At 48.2% G+C, this 14,084-nt stretch overlaps 1 protein-coding gene across 1 annotated transcript; it reads left to right on the forward strand.

Annotated features, from left to right (window-relative positions):
* Positions 1-7,127: 7,127 nt before the first annotated feature.
* On the forward strand, positions 7,128-12,427 carry LOC117641626. The gene is made up of 3 exons (XM_034379111.1): positions 7,128-7,258; positions 11,144-11,376; positions 12,183-12,427. Exons 1-3 carry the CDS (start codon positions 7,128-7,130, stop codon positions 12,425-12,427), a joined length of 609 nt encoding a protein of 202 aa, XP_034235002.1.
* Positions 12,428-14,084: the final 1,657 nt, after the last annotated feature.

The raw sequence follows: 14,084 nt of genomic DNA on the forward strand, positions 1-14,084 counted from the left end.
CTTTTCAACGAGGGGTCGGAAAGGGGGTCCAGGAGCCCGACTTCGTCTATTAGTCACATCAGGATCTTGAAAAAAGGGGGTCGACCGACTGAAAATTTTTACTTAAGTTTTCGATAGGTCTTGGCAAGACCTCTTCAACGAGGGGTCGGAAGGGGGGTCCAGGAGCCCGCCTTCATGAGTTATGCGAAAAAGTGCGACGGACTCGTTTTGCGCTCCTGCTGTGCCTCTATTGCAAGGAGTTGCAGTAGCATGGCAAATATGGGTATTTTCGGAATGAGGGCGAAGAGACAAATGAAATGGGCATATTCTAAGGACAGTTGGAGTAAAAAGTGTAAGGACTATTGCATATTGTGAATAGAAGGGCGGGCCTAAGTCACGATGGTAGATCGATAACTTTGCTTTACCCGCTCACGGTGTGTGTGATGCGAGCGGGCCGAAGGCCCGGGCCTTCGACTGGCCAAGTTGGGTCTGATGCGAGGGCCGAAGGCCCGAGAAAAGGCCGCCGGCAGGCCAAGCTGGGCCGGCCCCCTGTCGAACCAAGTTGCCGGCGCAGCGAAGCGGAGCTGGCAACTCGGTTCGACGGAAGGGCGGGCCCTAGCTTGTTCCATGTGGTTTTTCTCCTAAACTGCTTGGAATTCAGTCAAATAATTTGGTGTAATGATGAAAACCATTCCAAGGCACAATAATAAAATAAAAACTCAATTTGGGGATAAGTCAAGTTATTGCCTTCTTCCGCTTCCAGGATCAAATAGAAGGCTGCAGAAAGGCTGCAGAAAGGCTGACGCATGGCTGTATGGACCGTTTTTTGGCCTGTATGCATGGCTGCCGTGGCTGCCTTGCAGCTATGTCACAGCCTTAGCGACGTCCTGGACTTGCAGCCATGCACGCTGCAGTGGCTGGTCTGGCTGTTTCACGGAGCGCTTTGGCTGTGGAACGCTTCAGAAGCTGCGCACAGAAGCCTTTGGCTGCCCCAAGCAGCAGCCTATAAACGCTGCCACGCACAGCCAACTGAGCTGCAGTGGCTGCAGGCTGTGCGTCGCAGCGTGTTGGCTGCGACGTTATTCTGGATCGCAATTAGGACCGCTTGGTTCCACTTTGAACTGTGAAGAGAGGTTAGGTTCCAGCCACTATGGCGTCTTTGGACTTGGACTTCCGTGTTACAGTGAAAACAGCTCAAGTATAATATGATGCAACATTCCTTCGTAATTTGCCAAGAAATACGAATTTGCCTTCGTAATACGAAGAAAACCTAACTTGAAATGTCTCCGTAAGACATTTAAAGACTGGTAAAAGTAAAGCGTAACCGTGTGCTTGAGTCAAGCGTGATTGAATACGTGGCGATTGAAAGCAAGCATACACTCCAAATTCCTCTACGCATCTTGATTCAGGGAAATGATCCGCTTTCGTTTTACCAGTAAAAGGGTCATAAGTATTTTTTTAAGGGGGGGCTGCACTTTTTGGGCTTCGTGCAGGGACAGAGTGTCGCTTTTTGCCATCGTTTCTGGATACGCGCTTGTGGTGCCTCTGCCACGCGTAGCGACGTTGTCCAAAGAGATGACTGACACGGAGGCGTTCCAGACGATGCGTGCCTCAGCGATTGGCTCAACGCCACCAAGGAGGGCGTGCAGGACGAGCTGACGAGGACTCTCTCCGGCAAGGTGCTGGTGGTGGCTTACGACGCGGTGAGTCGGGACGGCAAAACAGCACAACGCACAAGGTAAACGCAGCACCCGAGATGCCCAGTAGGGTGCGTCGTCCAGAGGCGACTTTCGATATCAGAGTTTGAAGACCCCTAGAAAGTTTCGTTTTTTTGTGCTGATTTCGGAACTGACCTCGGTTTTTCGATCGGAGTTAATCTTCTTGGTCCTACCGGCCAAAATGTACCAAAAAGCGGCAGTTTCTGAAAAAAATGTTCAAAAAGGCGATTTTTCAGCCTCAATTCTGTGTTGAAACGTCCCGGAGTAATTCTGATGGTTGTTGTCAGTGCCAATGGGTATACACAACACCAAAAAAAATATGAGAGCGAACTGGAACCTATCTAGCGGATATGCCGGGGCCTGCAATGAAAAAAAATTGTGAAAAAACTCCCTTAAACGACCATTTTTGGCCCTCAGAGACCCCCCAGCGTCCGAATTTTGGTGCCCTATGCGGTCAAAATGTTGGGTACTATCAAAGGCAAGAACGTAAGGTGAGCGGCGGAGGGCTGGGACGCATTTCAGCTTTCGCGCAGCAGCGGGAAACATTTTTAGGAAAAACTGAAAAAACACCAAAAAGCGCTTTTTGGAATTTTTTCGGTTTTTCGCCGGCCCAAAACCCCTACTATTGTTCCTCTTAGATGACATTCACCAAATACAACAATATACAAACGCAATTTAAACTCAGGATCAGGTCAGAGCCTCGTCTTGTTAAATTCACTAAAATTTAAAATTTATTTTAAAAGTGACCTTGGTCCTAACCTGCGATTCAAACACTCAATCGTCCTTCCGACAAAGTAGGGGAAAAACTGCTTCGGCAGTTTTGACCTTCGAAGGTGCCCTGCTGGCGTGGCTTGCCTAAAAGGGTACAAAAGTGTTTCAAGTAACCCTTGCTGTCGTTACCCCGGTGTACGGCACGTCCGAAGCAACAATGCTTACCACCCGGGAGTCAGCACTCACCATCTATCACTCCGTAGGGACTATCACCTAGGTAGGTGAACAGAGACAAAATCGTGCCCGCGACGCAGTAACACTTTTTTTCTGCGAGTTGTCAAATGAAGTCTGAAGCATCTTCAATGCCAGCAGTATGCGCGGGGAATATTCAGCCGTCCGGTGAGCAGCTTCTATTGCCAGTGACGTAGCGTGTGTGACAGCTGGCGCGCGACTTATCTTACACTGTAAAAACCTCCGTACTTTTGTACGGAATTGGTACAGAAAAATATAGAACGGAGGTGCGGAGAAAAGTACACGGTAAAAACGGTTCATGGTTTTCCCAGGAACCCCCTGGAAACCGCCTATGTCTTCGCCATAGGGCTCCTGGGAAAACCAGGTACCTTTTTTACCGTGTACGGAACGTTCCGTACTTGCTCGCCATATAAACCCATGTAAATGGGTACGGTATAAAGTACAGAACGTTCCGTAGTTGGCAAGTACGGACGGTCCAGGCAAATTATAGACCAGACATGTTGCGTACTTTTTACGTACTTTTTTCTCGCAGTGTACTGCGATGAACGCGTTATTTCACGATTTGGCACGTTTCGCTAAATTTTCGATGGACCAAAGAAGAACGGATATTCGAACAGAATTGCTTTGCATGCGATGATATGAACTAAACATAATGATCAGTACAGTTGAACTGACACCTCGACCGCCCGACAGGCAACTGTGAGCCCAACCTCCTCTCAAGCCCGCACGTACGCACGCACACGCCCATCATTTCAAGCGTCGTAAAACGTCCGTCAGAAAGCAGTTGAAGTAAAAGAAAAAAGAACGACGTTTCTATCAGCATTGGTCTAGAAGTTCGATTTCTGACCCCACGTGGGGCCAAGGGATACCTCACACGGGGTCTTTTGTCCTGCGTCGCTGTAGATACCTAAAATAAGAAGATTAATTTAATCGGAGTAGTGTTACAAGCGGGTCACTGGTGAAACTAAAGCGTAGTATTACCCTCTGTTTTCAAGCGTAATCTGTTTACGCTTGAAATCAAGCGTTACAGACTCATCCGCCAAGATTCCCCCTATATAAATGCGTGGGGGAATATCCAGAGTATGCTTCATTTCAAGCGTAACATCTTCAAGCGTAACTTTATGCTTGACTCAAGCATAGAGTTACGCTTTAGTTTTACCAGTGGTGCTGCTGCTGCAATGCGGATATTAGGTTATTATGAGCTGAGTTATGGGGCCCATATGCCCCACACTGTGGGAAAAAATCACAGTAAATCCTGTAGTGATTAGTACAGCTGTCACTGTAGTTCAGAGTACAGGATTTACTGTACTTTTTTAACAGGATCTACTGTACTTTGCACGGGATTTACTGTACCACAGGGGTGGAGTACGGAATATCCTGTACCAGGTACAGTAGATACTGTAGCCAGGCACGGTAAATCCTGTGTTCTGAACTACAGTAAATCCCGGCAAAAAAATTAACGGGATTCACTGTGGTTTTTTCGCACAGTGCACAGGGGGGCACCGTCGAAGGTAAAAACTGCCGAAGCAGTTTTTCCCCTACTTTGTCGGAAAGGCGATTGAGCGTTTGAATGGCAGGTTAGGACCAAGGTCACTTTTAAAATAAATTTTAAATTTTAGTGAATTTAACAAGACGAGGCTCTGACCTGATCCTGAGTTTAAATTGCGTTTGTATATTGTTGTATTTGGCGAATGTCACCTAAGAGGAACAATAGTAGGGGTTTTGGGCCGGCGAAAAACCGAAAAAATTCCAAAAAGCGCTTTTTGGTGTTTTTTCAGTTTTTCCTAAAAATGTTTCCCGCTGCTGCGCGAAAGCTGAAATGCGTCCCAGCCCTCCGCCGCTCACCTTACGTTCTTGCCTTTGATAGTACCCAACATTTTGACCGCATAGGGCACCAAAACTCGGACGCTGGGGGGTCTCTGATGGCCAAAAATGGTCGTTTAAGGGAGTTTTTTCACAATTTTTTTTCATTGCAGGCCCCGGCATATCCGCTAGATAGGTTCCAGTTCGCTCTCATATTTTTTTTTGGTGTTGTGTATACCCATTGGCACTGACAACAACCATCAGAATTACTCCGGGACGTTTCAACACAGAATTGAGGCTGAAAAATCGCCTTTTTGAACATTTTTTTCAGAAACTGCCGCTTTTTGGTACATTTTGGCCGGTAGGACCAAGAAGATTAACTCCGATCGAAAAACCGAGGTCAGTTCCGAAATCAGCACAAAATACGAAACTTTCTAGGGGTCTTCAAACTCTGATATCGAAAGTCGCCTCTGGACGACGCACCCTAATGCCCAGGCGTGCCCTGAAAAAGTGGATCCCTTTTCCAGGAGCCACCTGCAGAATCTGGTAATCTGCAGAATCTGTAGAATCGGGTAATCTCTGGTGCAGATTTTACGGTGTAAGGGACTGTTAGTAGAGCAGACGACATCCCTGTTTTTGATGGTGCACACAGTAAACTTCTTACGGATACATCCTATCTGTATTACGGACATTTTTGTGCAATTGCAATTACGGATAGATTTTGCTTGTAATACGGATGAAATCATCCGTATTACAAAGAGTTTTACGTCCGTAACCTACGGACGAAAATATCCGTATGGTACGGACGTAAAACTCTTTGTAATACGGATGATTTCATCCGTATTACAAGCAAAATCTATCCGTAATTGCAATTGCACAAAAATGTCCGTAATACAGATAGGATGTATCCGTAAGAAGTTTAGTGTGCACACTGCAGGAAATAACCACAGCAAAAGTACACAAATTTCTGGCAAATTTTTTATCAGGAATTTTGTGTACTTTTCAAGTACAACAATTGTTGTACAAAGTACAATGGAGCCGGCATGATGAGTGCTGTGCCGTACAGGGCTCGTTGTGGTATACAATTCTCGTTGTACTTTCTACAATCCCTATTGTACTTTTATTGTACAGTTTTTGTTGTACTTTTGTTGTACTATCCACACTTTTTCTTGCAGTGCACTTCATCATTCCCAACCCACTTACAAAACCTGTCTACTAAGAACACACTCACAAATGCATTGCATACCTGCAAGTACACGCCTTCACGTGCCTATCATGCGTAGCATGGAGTTCCAGGCATGCAGTTGTAATTGCTTATTTGCCAAGTATGCTTGCAAGTGTTCAATGTCCTATATGCAGTTGTAAGCGTGTATTAAGTAGGCAGGTTAGTGAATTTGAACTGTATCATAGAATGTGGACTGTTGCAGCTGAAGCCGTACGTCATGAGTCACGGCCGGGGAACAGCGGTAAACCTGACCGGCTACCTCGGCGACCTATGGTCCATCTTCGAAAAGACGCTCAACTTCAGGTACACTGCCAAAAATTCCGTGGTTTGGTACGGAGAATGTACGGAAAATGGGGTACGGAAAAGGTACAGACCTTCCTTCTGTTTCTCTGTGGTCCCTGTAAGGATCTCATGCAAACTGGTACAGAAAACATGTACGAAACTTCCGTGGTTGGCAAGGGTATGGACAGTCCAGGTAAAAAATTGACCAGACATGCACCGCAGGGGCGGACTGGCCCGCCCGGGCGCCCGGGGATTCCCGGGTGGGCCCCAGCCCGGCCGGGGCCCCCGAAGACCCTGTCTGCGGCCCCAGATGCCAAGGACTAAAATCAGAGCGCCACAAAACTGCCAAATCAGTCTTTTGAACAAGCTTAAAGCAATGAAAAGCCCTGGCTTCTAGCTCGCTTCGCTCGCACAATGTACACTTTGGAAGGACGCTAATTCTTAGGGCCCGCCGAGGACAGCTCAAATGCCCTAGCTTCACCAGCACCATTATTGCTGGTTAATTGCCTTTTGAACAGTTATATTCGTTTTTAGTAGAATCCGCGGGACAAGCCAAAACGTCGTGGGTTTGAGGTTTTCCCATTTCCTTTTCGAAATTTCTTGCTTCTCACATCGCCCCTTGACGTTTTACCTACACGATTCTGTCAAATCACTTAAAACTGGAAATACAATTACATTTTAAGAGAAAACAGGCACTTTCCTGAACTTGAAAGTTTCGTTTATGATACTGTGATAGTGGGGCCCTTCTGACTCATTCCCGGAGGGGCCCTAGTACCGCCAGTCCGCCCCTGATGCACCGCCGAGCGCTGTAATACTGTATTGCACCCTGGCGCAAACTGGGGAGGAGGGGCACACCCACTTGCTACTGTGGAGATTTTCTCCAGAATACGAGAGCAATTCGACAAAATATGAGATATCACGGCAAAAACGGTACCTGGTTTTCCCAGGAGCCCTATGGCGAAGACATAGGCGATTTCCAGGGTGTTCCTGGGAAAACCAGGAACCGCTTTTACCGTGTAATGTACAGTGAATTTTCAGAGAAGTGACAACGTCAGGAGCACCCCCTTCTAAAGAGAACTTTCACCATTATTTGTGGAATCTTCGCTTAGGCGAGGCTTTTAGAGTGCGCTTTTCCGCGGTCGTTCAGGAGCGTGTACATGCGGGCCAGCGGCAACACGGCGCGCTTCATGCTGCACTCCGAGGTGGCCGACGTGTACCTGTCCGCGACCGTGGTCACCACGGAGGAGGACGACCAGTTCTACCACACCCAGCCCGTCGTCACCCATTGGTAAGCTGCGAGATCAAAGAAAATAAACTTTTGTCCTAGTTATTTTGTGCAAAATTTCACCATTCCATCCGGGAGGAGGGTCATTCCACGTAAAGTCGACAAGGCCTCTGCCACCATGGTCACCGAATTGATTCTTCTTTTCAGGGTTTGTTACCCCCATGGTACTAGTTCATGACTGGTACAAAGTTTTTCGAATGTAGCCCCAGGAGCTGAGATATAGCAAAAAACTTTTTTCTCAAATTGCTGCACCAGTGCAACTTTGAAGGTTGATAGCGTCGCTAATATGCATCGTAGACCAAACCCGAGACCAGATTTAGAAAGGGGAAGAAAAATCAAATCTACTAGTGAAAAAAAAATTTTGTTTTGAAAAATTTTGTTTACTTTCAAACTTTTACGAAGTTTTAAAATTTGCACAGTTTCCAAGTACCTTAACCAAATTTGGCTCCCGTTAGCTTAAAACTTAGCTTAGACCAGCGGTTCCCAACCTTTTTCGGTTCGCGACCCCAAATTTGATACAAAAAATTTCCGCGACCCCCAGGAAAAATTTCGCGACCCCACGCGACCCCTCCTTTAGCATGCCTTTGATACAAAGTGCAATAATCCACCTTAGTTTGGGAGCAGTACACAGTAAACTTCTTACGGATACATCCTATCTGTATTACGGACATTTTTGTGCAATTGCAATTACGGATAGATTTTGCTTGTAATACGGATGAAATCATCCATATTACAAAGAGTTTTACGTCCGTAACATACAGACGAAAATATCCGTATGGTACGGACGTAAAACTCTTTGTAATACGGATGATTTCATCCGTATTACAAGCAAAATCTATCCGTAATTGCAATTGCACAAAAATGTCCGTAATACAGATAGGATGTATCCGTAAGAAGTTTAGTGTGCATTGCCGCAAAGTTGATCAAAACGGCCACAAATGTCTTTGAAAATCGTGTTTTGGGCCGACTTTAAGCAGCCACTGCGTCTGATCCGAGGTGGTATCTCGTCCTCCCTCAACGGGCATTTGGTCTTTGGACCTTCCTTTAACATGCCTTTGTTACGGAGTGCGATTATCGGCCTTAGTTTGGGAGCAGTATTGTCTCAAAGTGGATTAAAATGGCATTCAAAGGCATTTTATACTGTTTTTATCAACTTTGAGACAATACTGCTCCCAAACTAAGGCCTATAATCACACTCCGTAACAAAGGCATGCTAAAGGAAGGTCCAAAGACCAAATGCCCGCTGAGGGAGGACGAAATACCCCCTCGGATCAGACGCAGTTGCTGCTTAAAGTCGGCCTAAAACACGAGTTTTCAAAGGCATTTTCGACCGTTATGAACAATTCTGCCAGCCGGGAAACAGCCGCGACCCCAGGCGACCCCAACCACCTCGCCGCGACCCTCCGAAATTTTTTCGCGACCCCATTCGGGGTCGCGACCCCAAGGTTAGGAACCGCTGGCTTAGACCCTCCTCTAATCGAAACAGTCAACCACAAAATACGTTTTGCGCCGTTCTCGAGAACGAACAATTTCCGTGGAGCTCTGCAACACTCCACTTCACTGTAAAACGGTATTTAGCCCACCTAGTTTGGGCTGGGCACCCTGGGCGCCCTTCCCGATCGAACCCTGGCTCCGGACCTAGTTCCAGGGTGTCTAGCGCCCCTTCCAGAAAGGCAGCCCATCGTGCCGCGCCGCGCTAGGACCCTGCGGGTTGCTTACCCATCAGGCGCTCCAAGCGAACCGACACACATTTCCCCCGTCTGGGTTCCCCTAGGGGCTCCGGAACATTGGGCAACGCCCCCCTCCAAAAAAAATCGCAACGAAAAAAGCAGGTAAAGCTTAGGAAAAAAAATTGAAATGTATAATCTTTTGGGTAATTTTGTCAGTTCATGTGAACGGATGACAGCGGCCCGCGAGGGGCCCTCGTCAGCTAGAGTGCAGCGAGTAGACCATCCCGGGCCGTCATCCTAGGCACAACACCTCGGTGGTTCCTCTTTGATCCCTTGCTCTGTGGGCCCTTTTCGAGCCCCTGCTTGCTTTTTGGGTCCTTTTTGGGCCCTTGCTTAGAAGGCCGTTTTTTGGCCCTTGCTTTTGTGGGTCCTTTGTGGTCCCTTGTCCTGTAGCCCTTTTGGGGCCCTTTTTCTTGGGCCCTCTTTGGGCCCTTGCACTTGTGTGCCCTTGTCCTGTAGCCCCTTCTACAAGGGGGCAACCACATTGGATGTTTGGGAACACAAGATTTCTGAAGGCTAAAGATTTCGTCGGATTTCGCAGCATTTAAACCGATATTCCGCCAAAAATTACCTTGTTTTTGGCCTTTTCTAGGGCAAGATTTCAGATTTCCCAGGGATTTTAAGCGCTAAGGGGACACAAGATTTCTAGAGTGGTTGACCCCTTGAACTTGTTGGCTATTTGTGGGCCCATTGAAGGCCCTTCCTCTTGGAGCCCATTGGATCCTTGCTCTTGGGCCCTTTGGGCCGCGCGGATCCCCCCCCCCCCTCAAGGCGGCGGTGCCGCCTGAAAGGTAGGCAAAAGGTCGCACATTACCCCTGCAGGTAGGCAACTTTCGCGACTCCCCCCCCCCTGAACCCGTCCCTGGATCCGCCCTTGCTTTGGGCCCTTGTTACTTGAGCCCCATCGGACTCCGAGTGAATCTCGGGCCCTTTGGCCCATGTAGATCTTTTGGAGTAAGTGTAGGGGCCCTTCAGGCCCAAGGGCCCAAACGGCGATCGCCTTCTAGCCGCCCGGGCCAGTGCGCCCGGACTGGGGAAATATGTGTTGATTCGCTTGGAGCACCTCCTGCAGGGTCCCAGTGCGGCGCGGTACGATGGGCTGCCTTTCTGGAAGGGGCGCTAGACACCCTGGAACTAGGTCCGGAGCCAGGGTTCGATCGGGAAGGGCGCCCAGGGTGCCCAGCCCAAACTAGGTGGGCTAAATACCGTTTACAGTGAAGTGGAGTGTTGCAGAGCTCCACGGAAGTGGTTCGTTCTCGAGAACGGCGCAAAACGTATTTTGTGGTTGACTGTTTCGATTAGAGGAGGGTCTAAGCTAAGTTTTAAGCCAACGGGAGCCAAATTTGGTTAAGGTACTTGGAAACTGTGCAAATTTTAAAACTTCGTAAAAGTTTGAAAGTAAACAAAATTTTTCAAAACAAAATTTTTTTTCACTAGTAGATTCGATTTTTCTTCCCCTTTCCAAATCTGGTCTCAGATTTGGTCTACGATGCATATTAGCGACGCTATCAACCTTCAAAGTTGCACTGGTGCAGCAATTTGAGAAAAAAGTTTTTTGCTATATCTCAGCCCCTGGGGCTACATTCGAAAAACTTTGTACCAGTCATGAACTAGTACCATGGGGGTATAAACCCTGAAAAGAAGAATCAATTCGGTGACCATGGTGGCAGAGGCCTTGTCGACTTTACGTGGAATGACCCAGGACGTTTACTAGGACGGGGGCCTTACAATGGAGACGATGTGCGTGCGGGACGCACAAACCTTTCGCTAGCTCCCACGTGCCCTGATACGTCTGTCTCATTTTCATGTAATCCTCTATATTTTGACTAAATGTGACACCAAATTCTTCCAGTGAGCCCGCACAGTAAACTTCTTACGGATACATCCTATCTGTATTACGGACATTTTTGTGCAATTGCAATTACGGATAGATTTTGCTTGTAATACGGACGAAATCATCCGTATTACAAAGAGTTTTACGTCCGTAACATACAGACGAAAATATCCGTATGGTACGGACGTAAAACTCTTTGTAATACGGATGATTTCATCCGTATTACAAGCAAAATCTATCCGTAATTGCAATTGCACAAAAATGTCCGTAATACAGATAGGATGTATCCGTAAGAAGTTTAGTGTGCGTCCCTCTCTCTCGCAGGTACCACCTGTTCGTGCGCAAGGGCGCGCCCCAGGTGTCGGCCGACTCGTACATCCGCGCCCTGAGCCCCTCCATGTGGGCCATGACGCTGGCCGCGGTGCTGCTGCTGTGCGTGGTGCTCAGGGCCATGGTGTGGCTCAGGACGGCCGTGGGCATGGGGTCCGGCATGGAGCCGGCCAACACCTCGCTGGGCCACTGCTTCCTGGCCGTGCTGGGTTGCATCTGCACCCAGGGTTAGCTAGCACACATCAAATGTGAAGGGAGCGTCCACAAATTACGTGAGACGCTTATGTCACGAAAAACCCTGCTATACGGCAAACCTTCGTACACGGATGCTTAGTTGTGGACGCGTAGCGGTGATTTCTTGACGTCGGCGTCTCATATGGTTATTGGACGCTATGTACAATTTTGTTCGAGACGTCACAGCTTTTGTGTAAGATGAACTTTTTGTACGACTTTCGTACAAGAATCTGGAAAAATTTTTTCTCTATTCATGAACAAAATTGCCTAAAAAAAATTAAAAGAAGTTTATTGCACAAAACACTGAAACGTCTCGTTCTAAATTTGCACAGCAAATATTCAGCGTGTATGTAGTTGGGGGTCGAGCTGGGTCCCCGAGAAGGTAAGAGCAGTCTTGATCAAAACCATATTTTGGGCGAGGTATAAATTCATCATCCAACCAAACTTTTGGTGAGGATTATTATTCAAGCCAAATTTGTGTGATAACGGTTTTCTTTAGCCGGCAATGCACGGTGTATCTGCTACCTGTACGAGCATCGTCACCCAAATTTGGACAAGGAAACTTTTTACCCAAATGTGGGTGATAAAATAATCCTCACCCTCATTTTGGTGATAAAATATACCTCTCCTCAAGTCTCAATCTTGGTTATGACTTCGACTTTTCCATTCTCAGTGTTGCGGTCTGCAGGAGTGACATGCAAATTCACATTCAAATTCACATTGACATCCACATTAACTGTCCACCCCCCGCTTTGAGTTGCGAGTTGCTCTCAGACTCCGCGCCGCGTGCCGCGTCCAGGTTGGCAGGAGAGCCCGAGCTGCCTGTCCATCCGGCTGATCGTGGTCACCACGCTGCTCTTCGGCTACCTGCTGTGCAACTCGTACTCCGCCGTGCTCATCAGCTACCTGGCCTCGGGCCACTCCACGGCGCCCTTCAGCGGGCTGGACGACGTGGCCAAGAAGGGCACCCACGTGCTCTGCGTGCGCAACGAGAGCTACGCCTACCTCACGCTCAAGGTGCGCCCCCAACGGGACAAACTCTGAGTCTCGGTGCACCATTGAAGATTTATTTACACAGTGACTCCATGCCACTCTGTGTGCAAGCGCCTGCGAACTCAGGATAGGCCACCCGTTGAGCGCGGCTGTGTTACAGGCTTGCCTACCCACAGTTCGCAGGCGCTGAGTGCCCGTTGAGCTCGGGCGTGTTGCGGGCTTGCCTACCCACAGTTCGCAGGCGCTGACCCTGTGCGTTTCAAGGCCCAAAACTCAGAAGACTGATTTCTTCGAGTGTTTCTTCAGCAGCGCTCATGCAAAGCAATGCGTAGCCTAACGCCTTTCGTGGAAAGCGCACAGGCCGTACTCTACAAACTCAAGTGTGTATATTGCATGCTTCAGGCTGAAGCAAGCCTGCATGTACACTCCACCTGGAGCCAACCTGGCACGTACACTCTACCCTAGAGCATGCTTGCCATGTTGCTGTGCTTTACATGCAAAAGGTAGGGGACTTCAGCAACAGTGTATCCTACTCGCAGGTTGCGCCACCTGGTGGCAAGCATGCCCGAACGTGGAGTATACATGCGAGGTTGGTTCCAGGTGAACTGTGCTGGCAGGCTTCAGCCTGAAGCACGCTATCTGCACACTTGAGTTTGTAGAGTACGCCTTTGAAGCGTACAAGGGCTCTTGCGCTCCATTCCTCCGATGAATGAGGGAGTGGTTCTTTTCAAGAACGGCACGCTTAAAACCCTTCGAAGTACTTTGACCATATGCACTCTCTCGGCACATTTGGGTCAGTGCGGGGCAAAACTGCACAGGGGAAGAACTGAACACCCCATATTTTACTGAAAGTAAATTTTTCTGAAATTTAAAATTGAGCGTTAAGGATTTCTTTTCTGGGCGGACTACACGGTAAAAACGGTTCCTGGTTTTCCCAGGAACTCCCTGGAAATGGCCTATACCTTCACCATTGGCTTCCTGGGAAAACCAGGTTCCGATTTTACCGTGTAAAACCAAAATTTGCCGGGCGTACGCAAGGGGAAATCACTGTAAATTTCGGTGTAGAAATCCAATGAATTTCAGTCAAATTTCGATGAATTCTAGTCGAATTTTGATGTATTTAAGTCGGATTTCGATGAATTTAAACGAATTTTAGTGAATTCTACATGTTTGAGAAATTTCGGTGTACAAATTTGCGAGGGGTTACCCACTCCGGGAATCATGTGTACATTCAGTCCGGGAATCTTTCGTAAATCTTTTAAAATTTGATGGAAAATCCTCACAGTTTCAGTTTTAAGTCATGGTTATCATGTGATAGACACAAAAGCATTCAAATACAAAGAAAATTATTCGAAAGAACTCTCTTTATCTCAGAGATTGGTTCGGGAATCGCGGGAATCCAGAATCGTGTGTACACTAAAACAACGAGTGGGTAACCCCTCGCAAATTTGGCTGGAGTCATCTCCCCTTGGGCATGCCCTTTGCTCATGCTTTCGGCACGACGGTGTCCGCAGCGCAGCGGCAAGTGGGCGTCCGTGCTCAACAAGGGCGTGTGCCGCGACGCGTCGCAGTCGGAGCGGGTGGCCGACGCGCTGTGCGACACGCCGGCGGTGGCGCTGGAGATCCCCAGCGTGATGGCGGCGTCGCTGGAGGCGAGGCCGGACTGCCGCGGCAGGGTGCAGCGGGTGCGCGAGCGCATGCAGCGCGG

This window comes from Thrips palmi, unplaced genomic scaffold (assembly GCF_012932325.1).
Source record: "Thrips palmi isolate BJ-2018 unplaced genomic scaffold, TpBJ-2018v1 HiC_scaffold_15, whole genome shotgun sequence".
Lineage (NCBI taxonomy): Eukaryota > Metazoa > Arthropoda > Insecta > Thysanoptera > Thripidae > Thrips > Thrips palmi.